Source organism: Anser brachyrhynchus (assembly GCF_964034855.1).
Source record: "Anser brachyrhynchus genome assembly, chromosome: 1".
NCBI lineage: Eukaryota > Metazoa > Chordata > Aves > Anseriformes > Anatidae > Anser > Anser brachyrhynchus.
The window spans coordinates 48,706,781-48,728,401 of record NC_137694.1 but is presented as its reverse complement, the minus strand read 5'-3'; the positions used below and the strand labels follow the sequence as shown (position 1 = coordinate 48,728,401).

General features: G+C 38.1%; 1 protein-coding gene across 5 annotated transcripts in view; it reads right to left on the bottom strand.

Moving 5' to 3' along the window:
* Window positions 1-21,621, bottom strand: part of EEA1 (early endosome antigen 1) — a 76,858-nt gene that overhangs the window by 36,208 nt on the left and 19,029 nt on the right. For 4 of the 5 annotated variants that reach the window (XM_080575558.1, XM_080575560.1, XM_080575557.1 and 1 more), the window contains 9 exons: window positions 19,025-19,152; window positions 14,905-14,959; window positions 14,711-14,776; window positions 13,853-13,892; window positions 12,900-13,007; window positions 12,698-12,819; window positions 10,625-10,780; window positions 5,120-5,236; window positions 401-739 (listed from right to left, as the gene is read on the bottom strand). In XM_080575558.1, coding sequence (XP_080431684.1) covers window positions 401-739; window positions 5,120-5,236; window positions 10,625-10,780; window positions 12,698-12,819; window positions 12,900-13,007; window positions 13,853-13,892; window positions 14,711-14,776; window positions 14,905-14,959; window positions 19,025-19,152 — 1,131 coding nt within the window. Of the gene's footprint in view, window positions 1-400; window positions 740-5,119; window positions 5,237-10,624; window positions 10,781-12,697; window positions 12,820-12,899; window positions 13,008-13,852; window positions 13,893-14,637; window positions 14,777-14,904; window positions 14,960-19,024; window positions 19,153-21,621 lie in introns of those variants that run through there. The other variant, XM_080575561.1, reaches the window with a different exon arrangement.

The window sequence follows — 21,621 nt, the reverse complement described above, 5'->3', positions numbered from 1 at the left end:
TTTCCCCTTCAGAAAAAGGTGAATTATACTACAGATATCTAGATGTTATATTAGTATTCCCAGAAGTAAAAATGTAGAAACACAGTTGGAATTGTAGATCTCATTGAGTTTGACTGTGCCACAGGGGCTACAACTGTGTTCATTTGCCCTTGATGAGCATTTGGGCCTATGAAAAGGATTCGTGTGACATAAAAACAGCAAAGGCTTTCAGCACTCATATCACAGACTATTCTTTTTGCTTGTTTTCTTAATTCTCTAAGAAGAAGTGATTTACTGAAATACCAGTTAGCTACTTGTGTACTCCCCTTCAACAAGGAAAAGCACAGCTAATAAAACCTAATGGTATGGTTTAAGGAACAGTCCTAATAGGATGATGGTCTGGGAGGTTTAATGACCTTACCTGACTGAGCTCGCTCTGGAGCTGCAGGCCATACTGTTCTTTTTCTTCCCTCTGCTGCTGGAGCTGTTTGCATTCTGCCTTGAGATGCTGGTACTTTGTCTCTACTTCGGACAATTCTTCTTTAAGCTTCTGGCTTGCCTCTCCCTTCTCACCTAGCTCTGTCTGTAATCTCTGTATCGAGGCTTCAGATGCAGACAGCTTTGCCTGAAGCTGTTGGCAGTCCAGGTCCTTCTGGTGAAAGCTTGCCTGCACATTCTTTTTACTCACAGATATCTCATCATGTTTTTCTTCTAGCTGGCTGTATTCCTGCTCTTTCTTCAGCAGCTTCTCGCTCAGGCTCTACAAACAAAGTTACACAGCAGTTCAATTGCAATTTTGCTTACACCCGTTCAATACATTATACAAATGTCTTCTCAAGTGCCGATGCAGAACAGCAAAGAACTCTCTCAAAAATCTTATTAAAGGAAATTCTGATCTCTATTTCATATTAGAGAAGTTAATTCTGGAGCCCATAATGCCTAGAATTTCACCTGGTTGTATTGGTTTTCAAATTCTCACATAAATCCACCTCCTCTTACTGAGAACACCATACATGCTCTGTTCATGTATCCTGAAAAATAATTTGCTTTCCCAGAAAATTCAAATTGCAGACTATTACAACTGTATTTGCTTGGAGAAAATACACATTGACACACGCCAAATATATACATATATATATATATATTTATTTATTTATAGATAACTTCCAGCTATTACATTGTTTTTTTAACCAATTTTTCATGACCTAATCAAAACTATATTCAGATAGAAATTAAGTATCTTAATGGACAATATATAATTCAAGAAAGTTTATGTTTTCTCCCAAGCTTAGGTTAAGCATTAACTTCAATTTCAGAGATTTCCAAGCATGACAAAGAAGCCATGAGAATCTTTTCAATCTTTCCACCGGCATTTTCTGAAGCACAGAAATGCAATTGCAAGGAGGCCCTGGTCACCACCCAGCTTGGGTAATTCATTCTGTCTTCTTGGAATGTGTTAGCAAGTTCCATTTAGATATTAGTAAGATACTGCAGTATCTCAGTGGAGCATTACTATGCACACCTTTCAAATGCTTGTGTTCTTCCTGCAGTTTCAATGACTACTACATTCTCTAGTGACCCTTTCAATTAAAGCACAGAAAAAGAAAGAATATTTCTAACAAGTCAGCTTGAAAAAATGCCAACACTGAGGTCAATCTTATGCACGAAAACTTCAGGCAGTTCTGCAACTCTGGAGCGACACTGTTCCAAGAGAAGACAGACAGAGCTGTAATTCTGGCTATGCTGAACATCTTAAAAGCACACTTCCACATGGTATCCAGGGACGAAATCTGTTTTGCCAAAAAAAAACGCATTATCCAAATAAGTTGAATCTGTTCTTTACAGATTTTAACAAATGGCAGCTACATTAGCCATTAGAAACCACATATCGGTACTTTTATTTTACACTAGTGATAAAAGGGAGTATCTTTTTTAAAAGAAACGTTAGAAAACAGCACTAAATCTTTAAAATGACAACTCTAGCAGTCTAGCAACCCATGTGAGAACAAATATATTTAATACCTTAAGTGTCCATTTAAAAATATATACTTTCTAAAGCATATGGTTCATCCAAAAATTCTGTCTTGAGACTAAAGTTTATCCACTATGCTGTATCCCTGAAGTAGTGTATTTTAAAGTGTTTCTTGAAAAACAAAACAAGTTGTTGCTGTTACAGGTATGCAGAAGTTTTTGTACAGGCATATATAAATGTATAAAACAAGAAGTAATAGAAAACTTCAAGGACATAATGAGGTCATTTGTCACTTTACCCTCCTGAAGTCAGTGACAAGGCTCCTACTGCTTTCACACTCTGAATCTAAAATAAAGTTGCAATTCCCTTTTCATTAACAAGAAATGGCCAGCCAGGATCATTAACGTTTATGTTGAATCATGTTCCCAAAATACTAACACACCACAGTAGCTTCTTCATCAGAACTGGACAAGTTAGAAAAAAGATATTAGTATTACTAATACTTTATAACTAGATCCACATGTCAAATGTAGAACTGCTGTGAGCGACTTCATCACGAGTCAGTACAGAGCACACAAATTTTCAAGTAAAGTTGGGAGGTAAATAATAAAAAAAAAAAAAAAGGAACAACCAACATTGTCTTGAAGCAGTATGAGACTTTGGGAAGCTTTCATGGACATTACTTAAAACAAAAGAGAAGCAAAGCTTCTTCATCATCTCATTACAAGTTATTCAAAGGACAGCCAAGAGCAGCAGCTACACATGGTTCAAGATGATGCCCTGTATTTGGCGCTTCCCTTCTCCACCCTGCTCTGTTGAGCAACACAACAGTGAATATTCATGTTTAAAGCTGCAAGGTTGAGTCAACAGGCTGCAACTCAGAGCCTCTGCCCCTGAAAGCTGAACACCTTCTGCAGTCACAAATAGCCTGACAAAGCCACAAACAGTTACTGCTGCTTTCTCAAGAGAAGAGCTGCGTTTGTCTGACAGTCTTCTACCTCTGTTCGTGTCTGGAGCCCACAAGTAAACTCGAGGCCACAGAGCTGACAATGTATGTATCATCATTCAGGTTTTATCAGGGAACCCAGTAGCATTTCCTGTTTGGATGCATGTCCCAGCTGCATCCCAGATTTTAAAAAAGGCATGTATCACATTCTCTTCCCCATGGCTTGGGTTTCATTTCCACAGAAAAGAAAAAGGGATTGTCAGTGTGTTCCAGCCTGCAACAAAGCCCTGAGCCTTCGAAGCTCACAAGATATAAGCTGAAACACAACTCTGATCCCTTCTTTTATATTGCTCCATGGAAACATGCAAGAAGAATGTAACACAAACTGTGTAGTCACAATGGTTAGGCATTAAAGAATGAACACTGTGGTAACCAGCCGAATTTCAGAACAGTTATGTCAGTAGAAGGTTGGAAACTAAGCATTTTTCCATGTAGATAATGCACCAAAAATTTCCTAAAAGAAAACAAAAAAACCCACATGCAATGGGTTGGAAATTATAGCAAGTCTTATACTTAGGGGAGATGCTGTTTTTTCACGTTAGGTCTCCTCTGGGCTACAGGCCATTACTGGCCTCCAAAGCATTGCCTGGCCGTGCAAAGCAGGCCAAGCCCCATAATTACAGACTTTTATAAATGAAGGGAAGTCAATTCCTACTGGTCTCAGAAAACTGATCTTCTGTACTTGTCATCTGCTCTTCTCAGTATAGCTCCCGGAAATACAAGAAACAGCTTGCTTACTTGAGTTGTACATGATCTTGGAAAACTCTGCATCAATGCACAGAAATATCTTCCTACACTACAATGAAATTATACGAGGATACACACAGCAAAATGTCATGTATGCATGCAACTAATAGCATGTCTTGCCTTTCTGACAGCTTCTTCAAGGAGCACACACTGAAGGTGGGGCAATTTCTGTTGTTTGGGAAGCTAGTCTTACCTTTTCCAACTCTAGGTCCAAGTCCTCCAAGGCCAAGATTCCTTGGCTAACATACCATAAGCTGCATAAAGAGGTGGCTGTAAACTGCTTTAAGTCACTGAAACAAGAAAAGTAGCTCACTGCCACTTCTGCTCTTTCTGTTCCTCAAGTTCCTCAAGTGGTGTTTGGAGTTAACCTGACATGGCAGAGGAAACTCTCTTAAAGTATGGTAATCTTATTCATCAATCTGTTTTACTTCATGCTGTAAATACAACAGCAATACATTCAGGCAAGTGCCCTGTGCTTTATAGCAGTAATTTTGCCAAAAGCTTTATTCAGTGTTGCTGGTCTGTGGAAAGAACAGCATGATAATTCTCACCATCTCAGTTCTGCACTTTATTTTATGAGCCAAAACAAGAGTCATACTACCAAAGGCAAGTTTAATTTACCAAATTGCACCCTATTATTTCTTTGTAAATGCTTTTTGAATATTAAATAACTTTAAGTATATACTGCTTGGTCCCTGTCCTTTCCATTTTTTCCCCAAGATTGACAATGTTGCTGCTAAATACAAATGTAACATTCACAGTACACATACAGTGTTATATATACATGCACAACAATAACCAATATACATCTTTCTCATTGTCTCCTTTCTTTCCTTACCTCTATGTATTACCTAACAACACATGCTTTCTTAATGCAAATACAAAATGCAGCAAGCTCACAGGGCTTTGATAAAAGCTCTCAAGAAGTACTTATCAGCTAAGAAGCTTCAGGGTTTATTTCAATTTTCCACCATTCATGACTCTAATAAAAGGTCAGAAAATACAACACTGGTACAACACTGGTATAAAACAAAGAAAGTGTAAGACAAACAACGAGATCTCAAAATGCCTTCTGAATTTTGATTTTTAGGGAAACATCGCAGTATTTTGATGGGTATAGCTTTATTCTTCTAATGTGTGAGATGGCAATGCTGTGTAAACTACAGCAGTTAGAAACCTGCAAACACAACAACCCTGAGGAGCTAAGTTGAAATGTACTGATGATCATTAAAAAAACATTGTTTGCTTGTACATTACAGTATTCTTCATATGTTAAGCAAAATGGTAAAGGAATTCTCAACTTCTGCAACACCAAGAAGCGTTTTGTTACAGTCTTCAACACTTCCCAAGGCAATGTGTGGTATGTTTCCATTTTAATGTGAACTGACAAGTATAGGAAATAACAGTATTCTCACCTGGTTTTTCTGTTCTAGCTCCTTGACTGAACTTTGAAGTTTTTGCAGCTCCTGAACATACACAGCTACCTCCTGCGGTCCTTTGGCAAGTTCAGCTCTTAACTGATTAATGGTAGCCTGAACAGACAAATAGAAAATCCACATTTAAAGCAAAGTCATGCATAACCCAAACTGAAGCAATATGTCTGGTAGCAAAATAAAAAGCATTTTGTATACACATAAACAGGAAAAGGGAAGGGGGGGAAAAACACCTGCAAACTCATCTCAGAGCACCATCAGCTATAGAAGTACCAATGAGCATAATTTCCCAGTAAAGATTAATTCATATCCTATTTCAGACGACAAAAATTTGCCCCAATAGAAAACACCATGTTGGGCCCACAAGCGTTGAAAATCACAACAGATTATCCATTAATCATTATCACAGTTCTAGCTCGAGGTGAAGCCCCCCACCCAAGTCATTGGGGTTATACTACCAAAACCTTTGTCTGCCTCATAAGGATAAAGCATTGGAAAAGGCACTAGAAACTTCGAGTCTGGCATCTGATGCAAACTTGGTGTATGACTTTTGGATACATCGACCTTGCAGGTCAGCATAATCGGGATAACAAATACTACCCTATCAAACAGGATTGGTACAAAACAGAATATATCAATGACCACATGGTATTTGTATACAGTAAGGAAAACAAACAAAAAAGCACTTTAGATAAGTAACAAAAGCTGCCCTAAAGCATGTTGTGCTCGATTTAATGGGAAATAATATCGTGTATTTCAGTCACCCTGTGACCATTCCTTCTGCAGATATCAGAGAACTTGTAAAAAATAGTAAAAGAAAAAAAAAAAAAGGATTCTTTCAAAAGTGGGATCTCTCCATATATAATTTTAATAAGTAAAATCTGATCCTTATGCTGGACAGAATAGGTGATTGTTTTTACAGAAGGTTAACAAATACTGAGTTACCTAATTAAAACATATTTGTAGCACACTACCAGAAGCTAGCAGTTGACATGTACTTGCTATTAATGCTCAGCTTCTTTTTGACAAACACATCAATGAAGTTTCCTTGAAGATTTGTAATACAGAAAATGAAATGTTTTGTATGAATCCACTCACTTTAAATACGTTATTTCAATGACCTTCATTTTTTTCCTACTGTTCTCACAACCACAGATTAAGCACAAAGGTATAAATGCTGAATTCACAAATGAACTAAAGTAGAAAATCAGAGGTAGTAGACAACAAACATATCACAACCTTCCTACATGAAAAAGAAGACCAAAGAGAAAATATGAACACATTTATTGTGTGGCTACATATCATTATTAATACTGAGTTTCTGTAATCCTGTGCTTTACAAGGCTGTTTCATTAAACAGCTGTTAGTTAAAATATATCCTGGGCAGACAAATATCTTAGACAAATATCTCAGACAAATACCTCAAATATCAAATATCTCAGACAAATATCTTAGGCAGACAAACATTCCGGGATGTTCTTAGAAAACAGTTTTCACTACTGAGAGAAGATGGTGCAGAAAATATGCAGAAGCTTGCTAAGGTTACCACTGCAACCATTCAAACTAATATATTAATGCATATATTTATGCATAATTTATATGCATTAAGATACATTTCTCTCAAGTATAAATCAAAGAGCTGTCCCATATTTCATTCTTAAAATGGGAATATATCATGGATGAGTATTCATTCCAGATACTGTGTGGTTGATGTGTCTATATGATTAATGAACAAATAAGCAATAGAACAATAAGCAAATAGGAACTCACCTCTTTAACAACCTCCTAAAATTATCTTGGTAAGACAGAAAACTAACGTAACAATAAGAAGTTTTCAAAAAAAGTTACCTCAAATTTAAGTGTCTCCATTAGAAAGCAGAAAAAAAAATAAAATGGATGGATGAAAGATGGAAATAAGCAGTGACAAAAGCTGTTAGCAGATAAGCTTCCTCAAATTTGTTGTCAAATATTGCTGGGTTTAATGCCTATGCTTAGTTTAAAAAAGAAAGAAAGAAGAAAAAAAAAAACAGTCTTGGCTTTATCAAATTTTTCCATAGCTTAATCTACTAATCTTGTTTAATAACCTAGACATTCAACATAACAATCTGTAGGAACATTTATCAGATACTGGAACAAATCCCAATCTGCAGAGATTCATAAAAATGCTTAGCCCTACAGCAGTGCAGTTGTTTTCATAATGTGTTCATTATACAGGATTCCCTATAGTGAATCTATACATGGAAGGAATATCTCAGAATGAACGTTCTTCTGAGATAGATAATCAGACACCAGAGTTTCAGGTGCAACTCTGAAATAAGGGTGTAACACCCAACAAAAGGAAAGGACAATAATGAAAACTTCTAGGTGACAACTGCAGAGCTACGCTATTCTTCATGTTCTCCCTTTCCTGTAGCATTTATGATGCTGATATAGAGTTGGGAAGACCTCTGTTACGCTCTTCACCCAGACTATAAATCTATCTTATTTTAAAGAAGCGTCACTTTGGAAACCAATATTAATATACATTGCCTCAGCCATCCCAGCAAAATGGCCAAGGATGACCCAAGAACCATTTTACTCTTTAAGCCTTGAAGTTGACTTAAAGAGCAAAGCTGAGGTGTAACACAGCCAAACTTTTATGGACAGAACAGAACTAATTCTGACCAACAAAGAATTTCCACTTCTTGTTTTCTTATGGCTAATACTTTTCAAAGATGTGTTTTTGTTTGTTTGTTTAAAATAGAGAAGTTTTCACCACTATGACCTCCGTTTTGTTTTGTTTTTTAAAGTGTAACCTACTGACACTTTGCATTGACAGAAAAGCTTTTATTTTGAATATGTCTTGCTACGTATGCCTCAGGCTATTGTTGTCATGTGTTGAATTAAGCAGAGAAGACAGTAACTTTTCTGAGAAGAAACAGACTGCCCCTGCATACCATATTCTTTCATGTAGCAACTCATACTGATGATACTACATAGGTACCCAATTTATAATTACTGCACTGTAGTTTATAAACCTTCCATAACATCTAAGACTTCTTAGGCTGTTCTGCGAGCAGCCAGGGTTCTCATGCAGCCTTCTCCTCCATTTGCCATTACTCCCATCAGGACTGAAAAGCCTTCTTTGTTTGCCTTTTTTCCCGTTAAAAGCTGCATGTTAAAGCTAAATTTTAAAATGGCTAGTTATGTCAGAAAAACATACCTAATTTGAGGAAACAGGAACAATTCATGTTGCTGTGAGTGTTTCAAGATGATAGATTTTCATTACGCCTATGTCACTATGTCATTTTATCTTCACATGAAAACTAACTACAATATCCAAAACCACAAGAGACTACAAAGACTGTATTTTGAAAAGAAATTTAAATTCTGCAGCATAGTTGTGGGATCTCACAGTTAAAACCAAATTACAACTATGCAGCAACTTACAAGGCCACATAACCACATCATATTCATAACTCCAACTGTGATACTCCTTTTTTCATGTATGATGAAGCTCTTGGCACACATAATTTTAAATTGAAAACAATGGTAGATTCATATTTAGTTCTATACTGTACACTTGTACAATTCTTGGAGCTCCGCATATATGTTGGAGTGCTCAGGGGAAGGCAGGATGGAAAGCCCTAAGGAGTTTAAAATAATACAGGGCAGAGCTTTTCTGAAGTTCTTCAGTGAAAATTAAGAACTAGAAATTCAAAATTGCATTTCTGAAATCTAGGACACGTGAAACCCCAGGATAACAAGATGTCAGGAATTCTTCATGTTCAGAAGTCTCAACAGGATGGAGGATACTAGAAGTCCTACAGCAACTCTACTCATTTCCTCATGTAAGCTGCAGAATTCTGCAGTGAACCCGTTTAACCAGGGACCATAATTCTGCATTGTTTTGCCGGCCTTGTTGCAGTGGTGGGGGAACAACAGTTAGTAAAGCTATACCAACCGACCCACTAGTGAGATGCAACACCTAGCATGAGAATTCTTCTGCAGAATAAATAAATAATGTTAGACAAAGCCTTCTTCGTGACAGTGTATTTTTATTAGGATTTCTTGCCAACAACTCTATCAGAGATTTCCCTTACTGTTTATGGTAAACAACATCAAACAGGCCTTAGCTAGGACAGATGTGAGATGGTTCTATCTCAGGACAGTTCGAGGAGTAAGATTCCACCTAAAAGATCCAAGTCAGAGCTCTTGCATTGCTTTTACTCTAGCCTGCATGGAAATGGAAGCATTCAGTACTGGAAAAGCAGAGGAACCAAAACCAAGAAAAAACAAGCATACAAACAACAATAAAAAACACACATACACACACAAAAAAAAAACACAAACATTTGCTATAGGAAAGCTACGTAGTTTTGCATCCTACACAGAGTTCTCATCAGTTGTATATACATGAATAACAGAAGTGGACAAATGCTTTCAAATCTCCCATCAGCAATTTAAGACTTCTTCCACTGACTCAGCCAAAACAGAAGCAAGCCTTCAGAAAGTAATTCTGAGAAGAAACCAGCATATTCCACAACTCAAATAAACAGTGAGGTTCCGATTTACAGATGGGATGTAAAAGCTTTAAACCCAAGGAACTATGGAGAAAAAAATGTTAACAAAAAAGTAACTAACTAAAAGTAACTAACAAGATATTTTCTACTTTAGACTGCAGCAAAGAGGGAAGAAAACTACAGTGCTGTTGCCTGAAACAGCCCATGAGTGACATACTGCCATCTTGACTTTAAGCCATGGTGAGGCCTGGGAATCACTCACTTTCTCGTCTAGTAAATAACAAGCAACGTTTGGAGGCTATTATGTAGTAGATTTTGGCAAGGAGGGGGAAGAGATTTCTATCTTACACACAAAATATATCTACAATAAATACTATCAGTAGAAAGGTTTCCGAATTCAATAGTAAAAGGCAGATAAAGAAGAATGAAAACCATATACCATATATATACATATCTATTGAGATTTTTAAAATCTTCAGTAAGCTTAAGAGTTACGTCCTATAATTACATGTCCTCAAATTATCTGCTTTGTATTAATAATTCTTCTCATATATTTTAACACTCTAGCATCCATTTTCAAACACATCAACTCTAATATTAAACTAAAGCCATCATTTTCAATAACTGTTTTATCTACGTGTAGCTCACTATCAGAAACACGTCTCTGAATCACACAAGTACTGCTCTATTTCGCTCTCCAAGTAGAAAGAACACAGCTCTACCAGAAGGTCTTTTGCTCTGCTATTAGGCTCTTGTAGCAACTTTTCTGCCAATAAAAGGTTTTGCAACAAAAAGCATGGGGGTGTTTTGAGGGTAAATACAGTAAATGGCATAATTCTGTCAATATTGAATAAACATGTCTCTCAGATAAGTTAGAAGAGATCCTATTAAGAAAGAAGATTTTTCATTACTATAATTATTTTCCATTTTCATATGAAAAAATAACAGCAAAGTTAACACACACATCTTTTGGTATGACTATTACCTCTGAGTTCGCCTGCTCTGCCTGTAAGTGCTTGCACTCATCTTTCAGCTTTTCAGATTCTCTCTCACGCTCCAAAGTCATTTTGTCCATCAGCGTCTGAACTTGGACCAGCTCCTTTTTCAGGACAGCCACATCTTCCACACCAGGCCTTTGTAGCTGGAAAGTAGAAAAGTAGGAATGAGCAATATGATGTTGGCAGACATGCTTCCAGCATCAAATTTCATCTCTCAAAATCTTTCAAACCAAGATATAGACAAGGTGACATACACAGTACTACAGCTAGAATGAAAAAAGAAAAAAGAAAGCATGTATCATTCCCAAAGGAAACAGGATTTCATGGCTGCTTGTCAGTTCTTGCCTTCTAGATTTTGAACTTGTTTTCTGATATCAAGCAAATCTGACAAAAAGGGAGAAGGACCCAAAGATTGAATTCCTATAATTTTCAAGTAGGTAAATGGCTAAGTATGGGAGGGAGACCTTCACTGGGAGAAAACACTGAAGTGACAAGCAATCTATGCAATAAATTTATCTGAAGTCATAATTCCATGAGAAGTAGGTTATATTGATTCCACCACTCTATGGAACAAATTACTGTATATGCTATACCGCTGTAAAACACAGAAGCCCCTCTCATGACTGAGACATCTAACAATCCACTAAAACCCAGACTTCTAGAATGATACTGTTTCTGTCTTCAAGAACTTCTATTTCAGAAAACATCAAGAACAGACAAAAAAAAAAGGCAACTGAAGGAGATGTTTGAAGGAACTATCAGACACACTTCACTCTAGACCCATATGTAAAATCTGCTGGTAATTACATCTAAAGCACCATAAAGTCCTTCCAAGAGAAGACTGATAGAGTGAAGGAAGAGGGAAGACAATACTGGGCACTGAAGAAAGAGAAAAGTGCTGCCAGTTCATAGAGAATGGGTACAGGAAAAAGGGTAGGAATGTAGAATCATAGAATGGTTTGGGTTGGAAAGGACCCTTAAGGATCCCCTAGTTCCAACCCCCTGCCATGGGTAGGGACACCTCCCACCAGAGCAGGCTGCCCAAGGCCCCATCCAGCCTGGCCTTGAACATCTCCAGGGATGGGGCATCCACAGCTTCTCTGGGCAACCTGTGCCAGTGCCTCACCACCCTCTGAGTGAAGAATTTCTTCCTTACATCTGACCTGAATTTACCCTCTTTTAGTTTAGAAGGAGAAAGGAAGATAAAACTAAACAGGTAGAGAGGAATGGATAGGTCCAGTGGCTGGTCAGGGCCAAGAGGAACCAGTAGACACTTGAGGACAGCTGACTACAGGGAAGAAGGGTAATAAACGCCACCCTACTGTCCTCCAGAGTCTTTGCAGTGGTTGAGTGGAAGACAAGCAAGAAGTTATGAAGTCCCTTAGCCACTGCTTTGGAAGCAGCACAGCTGCTGAGTCACGAAGATCACTTCCAGAAGCCATGGCTATCTATATAAAAGTCACCATGAGCCAAAATCTTGGAATACACACATAGCAGTATCATCAGCCAAAAGCAAGAGGGAAAACATTAACAGATGACAGCTGCCAGACTTTTAGCCACCATGTCACAGAGCACGTCTGTGAACACTCCTTATGAATGCAGCTGTCCAGGGACAGTCATAGCGTAACACCTCATGGAAAAAGGGTGATCTAAAGACAGCTCCTGAAGTCAACAATGGCATTCACCAAGTGCAAGGCTGTGTAACGTATCTAGAGCTGTAATACTCTGCAAAATTATTGAAATGTGGAGCATCACACAAGCAGACTACAACATAACATATGGTAAATTTTAATATACACTGGAAAAATGTTGAAAATTTAAGTCACTGAAAAAAAAGCAGAAACAATGGTGTTCTGAACTTCCTTTTAACCCACAATCAGATGTCTGCAATTTCAACAGAGTTTGTCTATTTTAAAGCTGTGTTTATAAGGTAGGTTATCCCACAATCAGATGTCTGCAATTTCAACAGAGTTTGTCTACTTTAAAGCTGTCTTTATACGGTAGGTATATTCCCCCTTGACTTGAAAGTTATAAAAACATTAATAGTGTGATATGAATACCAGCTCTGTCTTTAAGTCTTCTACTGTACTTCTCTCCTTCAGCAGTTCTTGTGTTAGGTTTGTCAATTTCTGTTCTGCACCTTCCCGAAGGCTGATTTCTTCATCATACTTTGCTTTAAGATCTAATTAAGAAGGAAGTTGAATAAATGATCACTTGCACAAGCTACATAAAAAGAGAACAGAATCAGACGTCATTACTCACCCACAATTTCAGTGGCCAGTTGTGCTGCTTTTTGCTCAAATAAGTCTTTCATTTGCTTAATATTAAAATTTTCTACTTGGATCTCTTCTAGTTGTCGCTCTAATGATTCTATTTCCATAAAAAGAACAGTATTACTTTCCAGAATTGCTAGGACAAGGTTATACAGTTACTCACATCAATATCAAACCACAGCAGATAAAAAATTAATCTAAGTTCACTTTGCTAATCCAATTACCTTAATAAAGTGAGTGACTTCACTCAAGTTAAATATCTATGAGCATGACAGTGGAACCTGTTACTAGGGGAGTACTATGCAAAATTAAGTACATATTGGTTTTCACCAGTCACAAATAGCCCTTCAGATCACTGTAACATGGTGCTGAAGTCAGAGCCCTGAACTGTGATTAAAAGCTCTTTAATGAGGATCAGATACTTCATGGGTACATTAGAAAAAACCTTATTCCATGAGTACCTCATGGAAAAGAAACATGGCGCAAAAATTACTGGCCTGGAAAACAACTAAAACAACAAAATTCATTGTTCTCTTTGCTAGCAATAAGTACAGAAGAACACTGAATAAACCAGCACTGACAAATGATACAGTTTAAATGTATACAGCCATGGTCTTTCTCAGCAAAAGACTTGAATTGAATGCTTGAATACATGAAACAATTTAAAACAAGTTTAAAACTATTAATACACAACTGCTTTTACAGTCAGGAAAATCGTCTCACTTCTACAAATCACAGACCCCAAGCCTCTGTAACATTTCCCTACTCTATAGCTGTCTTAAGCACTTGCCTGTGTTACTTGTTTTCAGTAATTGAACTATTTCAGCATGTTATGTCTTTAGCTTACCAAAACTGCTTTTTCATCAACCCAAAAGCTACACTGAACAAAACTTTAGAAAACCCAAAACAATTCAGAAATTAATACAACAAAATGTTAGCCACCTGTAGATGTAGATGTTGTCAATCCATCAGACTTAGAATCCTTAAGAAAACAGAAGGATAAATGCTTCATTAGACAGAAGGAATAAAAACTACTACTTCAAAAGTTCATCCCACTTTTGGAAAAGACAAAAATTAAGATTTCTATGGTCATATACTGCAGTATAATTGTTTGAAATCAGGTATTTTTATATCTGAAAGACTGGAAAAGGACAAGATCTTCTATTTCTTGTATTGCTATCAAACTTCCAGACTTGCAAGACTCACAACCCCCTCCCCTTTCCTTTCCTTAATAATGAAATCTGACCTAAAACACAGGTTACAGACACTATTAAATACATCTGAGAAGGCATTCTGTCAGAATATAATTTCTGAGGTTTATAACTATCCGTTATCTAAGTAGCTTATAGTAACTAAGTGAGTTTCCTTAGGGCACAACACAAATTTTTTTTCAATTGTTTGTTCAGTTCATACAGACTTCTGTGAAATCACACTACTATTCTTCCTCATGTTTTTTGTTTTTACAAGAAAGACCCCATTGACTTTTCTCATTACAGGTGAAACACTACATTCAATTTATTGTCTTTAATAAACTGAGTTCTGAAGAAGCCCAACAGAAAGAAAAGTCTGAATTGAACTTGTTGGAAGCAGTATGGAAGAATCATTACCTACTCTTAGCTTTTTTCTTCATATTTATATATAGTTAACACTGTGGAGAGATAACTAGCTTTATTTCCAAGAACATGTCAATATTCAAGTTATGGAACTAACTAAATCAGGCCACGTGCCTTACAAAAAAGGTATTAATCTTCAATGTCAATGCTGATGATAAACCTGCTTCAAGTATTTTAAAGCAATTACTTGCTGCCGCTGCCCCTGCAATTTTTCTAGTTCTTTCTTCAACTCTTCTGAATACCACCTCTCCTCCTAGAAAGAAAAAAAAAAAAAAAGAGATGGGGGAAAGAGAACTGTAAATTTGGTTAATTAAGATACTGGAACATCTTAATTTGTAATTTGAAACAGAGAAACACATGCAAGTAAAATATCTTTCCAACCTTCAGTGAAGCTTGCAAGTCTTGTACTTCTTGTCGGAGCAGTGATACTTCATCTCTGAATAAATATATCCATGGAGTGGAGAAAATTAATATGCAGCCATTATATTTTTGTCAATTATGTACAGGTTATAATGTATATTAAATAACTGCAAGACAGTTATAGACATACACTACATAAATATAACTTATATAAATATTTTTTTTAAATTTGGAACAAAGTGGATAACAGATACTTATTAGTTCATTTTGCACATCACCCAAAAAATGCTGAAACATTCATTGGATAAGCAAAGGAATAGATTTGCAAAAAAATCTCATGAAAACAAAAACAAAACGCAAATCTAATTCAGTGCATCAGGTTGACCATGAGTTCAGAACTGCAAAGCTGTGCACTGGGACGTTTAACTGTTTTACATGCCATGTCACGAAAAGGACAGGTCTATTCTCCTTCGCTTCCCATATCACATAAGGAACAATGCTAAGAGACAGCATGCTATTTTACTCCTTTTGAAATATGTAGTTACATAATTTTTCATTCACACAACAATTCAGATACACTCACTTAATAGTTCGAATGCCTAAAGCGATGGGATTTAAAATTCTCAAATTTAATGTTCAAGCCTCCAGCCATGCAAGAACACAAGATGCAAGGCTAAATTGTTACTAATTAGTTTAGACAGCACCCTTATAAATCTCAGGTCTCCTTACAGAAGGAGATAGCTACACATACAGTGATAATGTTGCATCACTGAGATTTAGCCACTTCAAATGTAGATATACAGGTCATTAAAATCATGCAAACATATCCTTTCCTATTGCTTGTACAGTGGCATCACTGAGGGGCACACAGAATATGTATGTGTGGGTGTCAATACCAACATATTCTGTTTTACACTGTACAGTTTTATTGTTCATGTGCTGCATTATCCCATCCTCCACAGGCATTCTTTTAAATTGTCTCATACTTTGGAGAAAAACAAAACAAAGTAAGCTATTTCTTAGCTAAACTGAGAAGGAATAGACTCAACCTACAGTTCACATTAGCAACAGGTCAGGGTCACCAAGAAGCAAGCAAAATACGTTCACTTGAATGAACAAAAAAGAAACTCCAAGAATGACCAATTTTAATGGTGAAATGAAGACGTGATATTGGGAGGGTTGGTTTTTTTTCAGAAGATTTTCTGCTATTTATACATTATGTGGCCTGCACAACATAAATTGGAGGTTCACAAATGTAATTTTAATGAGACAGGTATAACTGCAACTCAAAACCTATACATTGCTTGGGGGTGGAGAAGCAGGAGCAGCTTTCTCACCAGTATTAAGTAAATCAGCTAATAGTCACACAGCAGATTAGAAATGAAATCTCAGGCAGGTGAAACAGTTAATTATGTTAAAGCCTGGCCTGAACACATACCAGACCTGCAATACTAAACCATTTAATATGCTCTGTTCTTCGTAAGTTTTTGAACTGTACAAAAAATAGCTTATAATATATGGGAAGAAGAAGGGGAGGAAAGGGGAAAAACAGGAAACACCCTTCTACCATGGTTGCCTCCATATTCCCAACACTGTCTTGCTTGACATTTATAAGACAAAACCTAAATTTGGCTTAACTGCCCAGCAGAAAATGAACAGGAAAGAAGAAAAAAATTGTAACGGATCACTCTAGAACTGTAACTTTGTTTTTCTTACTGCCATCCAAATCCTCACCAAATCTCCCTTTCCGCTAGTGCTGTTAGTTCTGTCTTCTTCTCAGCACATCTGTTCCTCACCATCCAGCAAACCCCTGTCGCCTTTTCGTTACACTGCTCTCTGTTCCCAAACGGCAACGCTGGTGCCTCCGTCCAGTGGCCTAGCTCAGCAGCTCTGGGGAGTTACATGATTTATTCTTGGCCCTAGTTACAGTACTTAACTGAAGGTGGGCCGGGAGGACACAGTGCAATTCATCATACCTGTCTCTCTCTTGACTAAATAAGGAACTTCACAGACCAAATTTAGTTATGAATCATGTGCAGACTTTGCTGCTAGACCACTAGCAGAGTGGCCCCCTGCTGCAGGCTGGAATACTTTTTTAATGCAGTATTCTGAGTATTGAAAAAATATGTTTATGTTGAATGAGAGCTTTCTCAAGCAGGCATGCAACTGAGAAACATTAAAAAATGCCACTCTAACAGGAAGAAATAGCTCGTGTTACACAACAGCTCTCAGACTCCCTTCATTCCATCCAAGCTCCCTGACCTTGTCCACTTTTTCAATTATATGAGAGAAAACAAAACCACTTGTTCTTAAACTGTCAAGAGTCAGAAAAAAAAATTATATTTCGCCAGCCAACATCTGGTTGACATTGGAAACTTGCAGGCATAAAAATAAATCTTTCATAAACTATATAAACAATATAGTTATGACCAATAATTCCCCCATGTGAATGCTATTATTCTACTACAAGTATTATTTTGGGTCCAAGTTATATCACTTTGAAAAGATTTAAATCAAAGAAGAAATACTCATTCTTGAGTAAATGTGCACACAGGAAACCCAAAATAGCTCTGCTAGTACCATACCATTTCCTCATATATAAAGCCTGAATTTCGATTTCTTTTGTTCTCCCCAAGCTATACAATTCCTTTTATTTCAAACTATCCTCCACATCTTATAACTTCTTGTTGGCTTTTCATACATTTGGAGAACAGAGTGGATAAAAGCGATCATAAAAACAGCACCACTGCAAAAAAAATAAAAAAATAAGAAAATTCTACTCCCCTCTAACAGTTAGGTTGCAGCATGCTCACTTTAAAAAGCATAGCAATTTACTTTTTCAGGGAGTACAGCCAGAAACCTACAGCAGCTGGAAAAGAACAGAGCTCGTGAGGAAGGGCCCATCCGTGCATGAAGACAAGACCTCTCTGATAACACTGGGTCTAGCTGGCTTGGTCTGCACAACACTGGGCAGACAAGGATCTTCACTTGGGTAGTAACTGAAATACATTGCCTTCCACACACTTTTCTCACCAAAGTATCAACCTTTCACGAGTTACATAAATGCACGTATTTTTCAGCGTGATCATTTATCATTTTGGGTCACGTTTCCACTAGTCACAAACACTTGAACGGTTTACTTCCCAGCAGCAGCGGAAGCCAGCTCCATTAGTAGGGGATACCTTGCAGGGTTTTGAAGTGGGTACCCCCGTTTGCTGAATGAGGCCAGTCAGCTGCTCACTGTGACACTGCTGCATACAGACCAAAAGAGAGAGTTTGGCCAGGGGAGAAGGGGGGACCAAACAGCAATGTGGACTGTCATTTACAACCATCCACGATAAATCTCAAATAGAAAAAGAACCAGCAGGAAGCAAAATGAACCATGTGTAAACTTTACCCATAAGAAAAAGTTCTCCACACCAACATGAGGGATTACTCAAACACAGGCAGACTACTCTAAACTGTTCTACTAAGAGTAAATTTCATCTCATCAGTGTCTGCTGGTCTCAGAAATAAAACAGTCTGATATGTTTCCTAGGAATACATTCAACAGCTTGCTTTTGACCAAAGAGTTAAACAAAATAAACTAGAGAAAATTTCTGCAAATGAGGATGGAGTTTCTGGAACGTGAAAGGGGACTGAGTGACACAGAGACTTCTCAGATTTGCAGGTAGCTAGGTAATATGGGAAGCTATTCACGCAGAAACTGATGTTATTTTTACCCAGTAAGTACTCTAACCACTAAGGGACAAAATCACGTTTCTCCTGTATAGTCAGGGTTGTCCTCCCCCCAGGCTCAAAAGATGAAATTTCAGCTCTATGATGCAAATAAGGATAAACCAGTATTTTTCTGCCACACTCCTAAAAATCATTCCAGTTTGTTACACTACATTCTCAGATGCATGAAAAACAGATGACTGAATTAACAATTTAAAACTAAACAACTGGTTTTCATTTATTGTCAGATTAATATCAACCAATGGAAGTTTCAAGCTGCTTTTTAATTATAGTTGGAAATAGGACACGAACATTTAAATACTTCAGTACGTAATTAAGTGTTCAAATTAATACTGCCTTCAGTGTAATTAGAAGCAGCTCAACACTGACACAAAAGCACATGCACAAATGAGTAGTGTTCCACCTTTCCGGTGACAGATGACCTTCTCCTCCATGAGTTGAATCAATGCCAGAATTATGAACCGCTTCATAGTGCTTGAACAGCTCCTCAGCTGATCCATGAGACTTCATACAGAGAGGACAGATAAAGCCCTATTATAAAAAGGGGGGAAAAGGAAAAAAAAGGAGATGAGAAGTAATATTTTTTTTCATCACCTGCCCAAATTTAAGTGCTTTTTATGCATCTAAAAGGTAGCAGATACAACTGTTATTTTAAAAAGGTTCATACTATTTCTTTCCTGCTCTGATAGCAGCTTTGGCAATTAAAAATTTAGAAAATGCCTAAATAATTCATGTTTCATTATTCAGTGCTTTCTTTTCCAGTAGCATTACATACTAGTAATGAGGCCTTTATTTAGCAAAATAAGGAGTTAGAAGGACTGCACTGCAACTTCCACCATGTTTAGGCTACTGATTTCAGTAAAGACCAGGAGATTAAGAACCACTTTTTACATCACAAATAATTAATTAGTAAGTGCAATTCAGAAAAATACTATCTCAAGGAAATCACATCTCAACAGCCTAAAGAAGCTGAAGTCATCCACTTTCATTCCAAAATACCTACTACAAGCTGACCAAGGCAAAAACTTATCAGAGTAATACCGTCACTCCACCCATTAAATGACAGCCAAGTGAAAACAGTTATTATTATACACCCCTAAATATTTGTGGAGTGTCCAGACTGACACTTACCATAAGTCTCATCCATCTCATTTTATCTAGCAACCTCCTACACCTGCTTTTAAGGGCTGGATTTTGTTTTGGTTCTTCACTCATTTGGTTATCATGCCCACTCCAAGACTAATTCTCACTTATACCATAGCCAATATACACCATGGTGACAAAACAAAGAAATTTCAGAGTGCAAGCCAATAATTTAATCTCCCATTTAAGGCTCCTTATGATTCCAAACTGTGTAAAGAGAACTTCATGCAAGTGAAATTAAGGTCCCCTGGTTGCTAAGTCTTAAATAACCAAACATTGGCATGGATTTATTGCAAGAGAACTGTCAAGTTCAGGAATTCAAACGTGGCTGAAGCTCCAGAGCACTGAGCAGGGACCTCACAACTGCTATTATTTATTTACTGCTTCAGAAATTAATAATTAAATATAGCTGCTTGTCAAATCCAGCACATTATTTTAAAGACTAATTTTAGCACAACTCTGTTAAAGAGAACAGTATACTCCATCAGCAGACAACAAGCATTTACCTTGAACAAACATTTATTTATTTCCAGAATTGATCCGCATTGTTTCACTCCGGATTAAACAAGTAACTTACATATAGGCATACATACCAACACGGGTACAGAAAGACGGTTAAAGTACTAAGTTCCCAATAACATTTATCTGACGGCAGTGAAAGTACCACAGGGAAATTCTAGGAAATTCCTGGCAAATAGCAGTGGCAGTGAACCATAGGAGCGGTCAAAAAGAGCAAGGAATGTATTTTAACTAGCAGGTGAAAGCAGACAGTCTCATACAGCGACCCTGCAACAGAATCCTTCTGGATGAAAGGCTACCGAGCGATTTTCAGCATTCAGTTTAGTCTCCCAGTGACAGGAATGCCTGCAGTTCTCAGAGAAAAGCAGACTCCTTGTTGCACAATTAAGAGCATCTGGAAAGAACGAGAGTAGAAAACTGCTCTGTCCTCTCCTTCATTTTGCCCTTTATTTCTTTCCACTTAAACAGCAAGTTCATTTCTTTGTTTGGTTTTGGGGTGGACGGTGGGTTTTTTTTTTGGTGTGTGGTCGGGTTTTATTCTGTGGAAAGAGGGGCCCTGGAGAAGAGCAAAGAATAGGTTATGTTCGCAATTAGCCCAAGGGGACAGCAATCGATCATTTGTCTGGTTATTAAGCAAAGCCAGCCCCAGATTTTCCAGAAAGGCAGGCAGAACTGACTGCAGCCACTGCAGGGCCGAGGGGCCAGAGGCAGAGGAAAGCTGCTGCTGTCCAGGGACCGTGCTGCGAGTGAGAGCCCCCGGGGTGGACGGGAGCTCCTGCTCTGCAGAGCCAGGCTTGCTGGCACCAGACAATAACAGAACCTTCTAATACCAGGAGCCACCTTCCCCTTCCATGGGCAGAGCGTGTCACCCACCCGCCCCGGCCTCTCCACCGGCACTGCCATACCCGGGGTTGGCCTCGCTTTTGAGGGGCCTGGCACTGCTGGGGTCGGCGCTGGCTACGGCTCGCATACACGCCCTTACGCCAACACAGCATCTCCTACAGGTGTGAATCACGAGCTCTGAGAATGATGTTACCCTTCTGCAAAAGGGCAGCCTTGGGGAAGGATGGAAGACATCAACCTTCCCCCTGCTTCCAGAGCTGGGGTGGGCAAGACCACCAGCTCCTACCGCTGCGCGCGCCCCAGCTCCCACAGAAAAGCCTTACGCCTACATACTCGGGCCTGGATTGCTTCTTGCAGGCTGGTCATGCTGCTGAAGCCAGAGCTGACATCTGAATGTTAATTCAGTTCTCTTTACAGTAAGAAAGCCAGAATCATCAGGACCTCCCTGGGCACCCGCCAGCAACAGGCAGCAGCATACAGCTTTCCTGGGCCTGC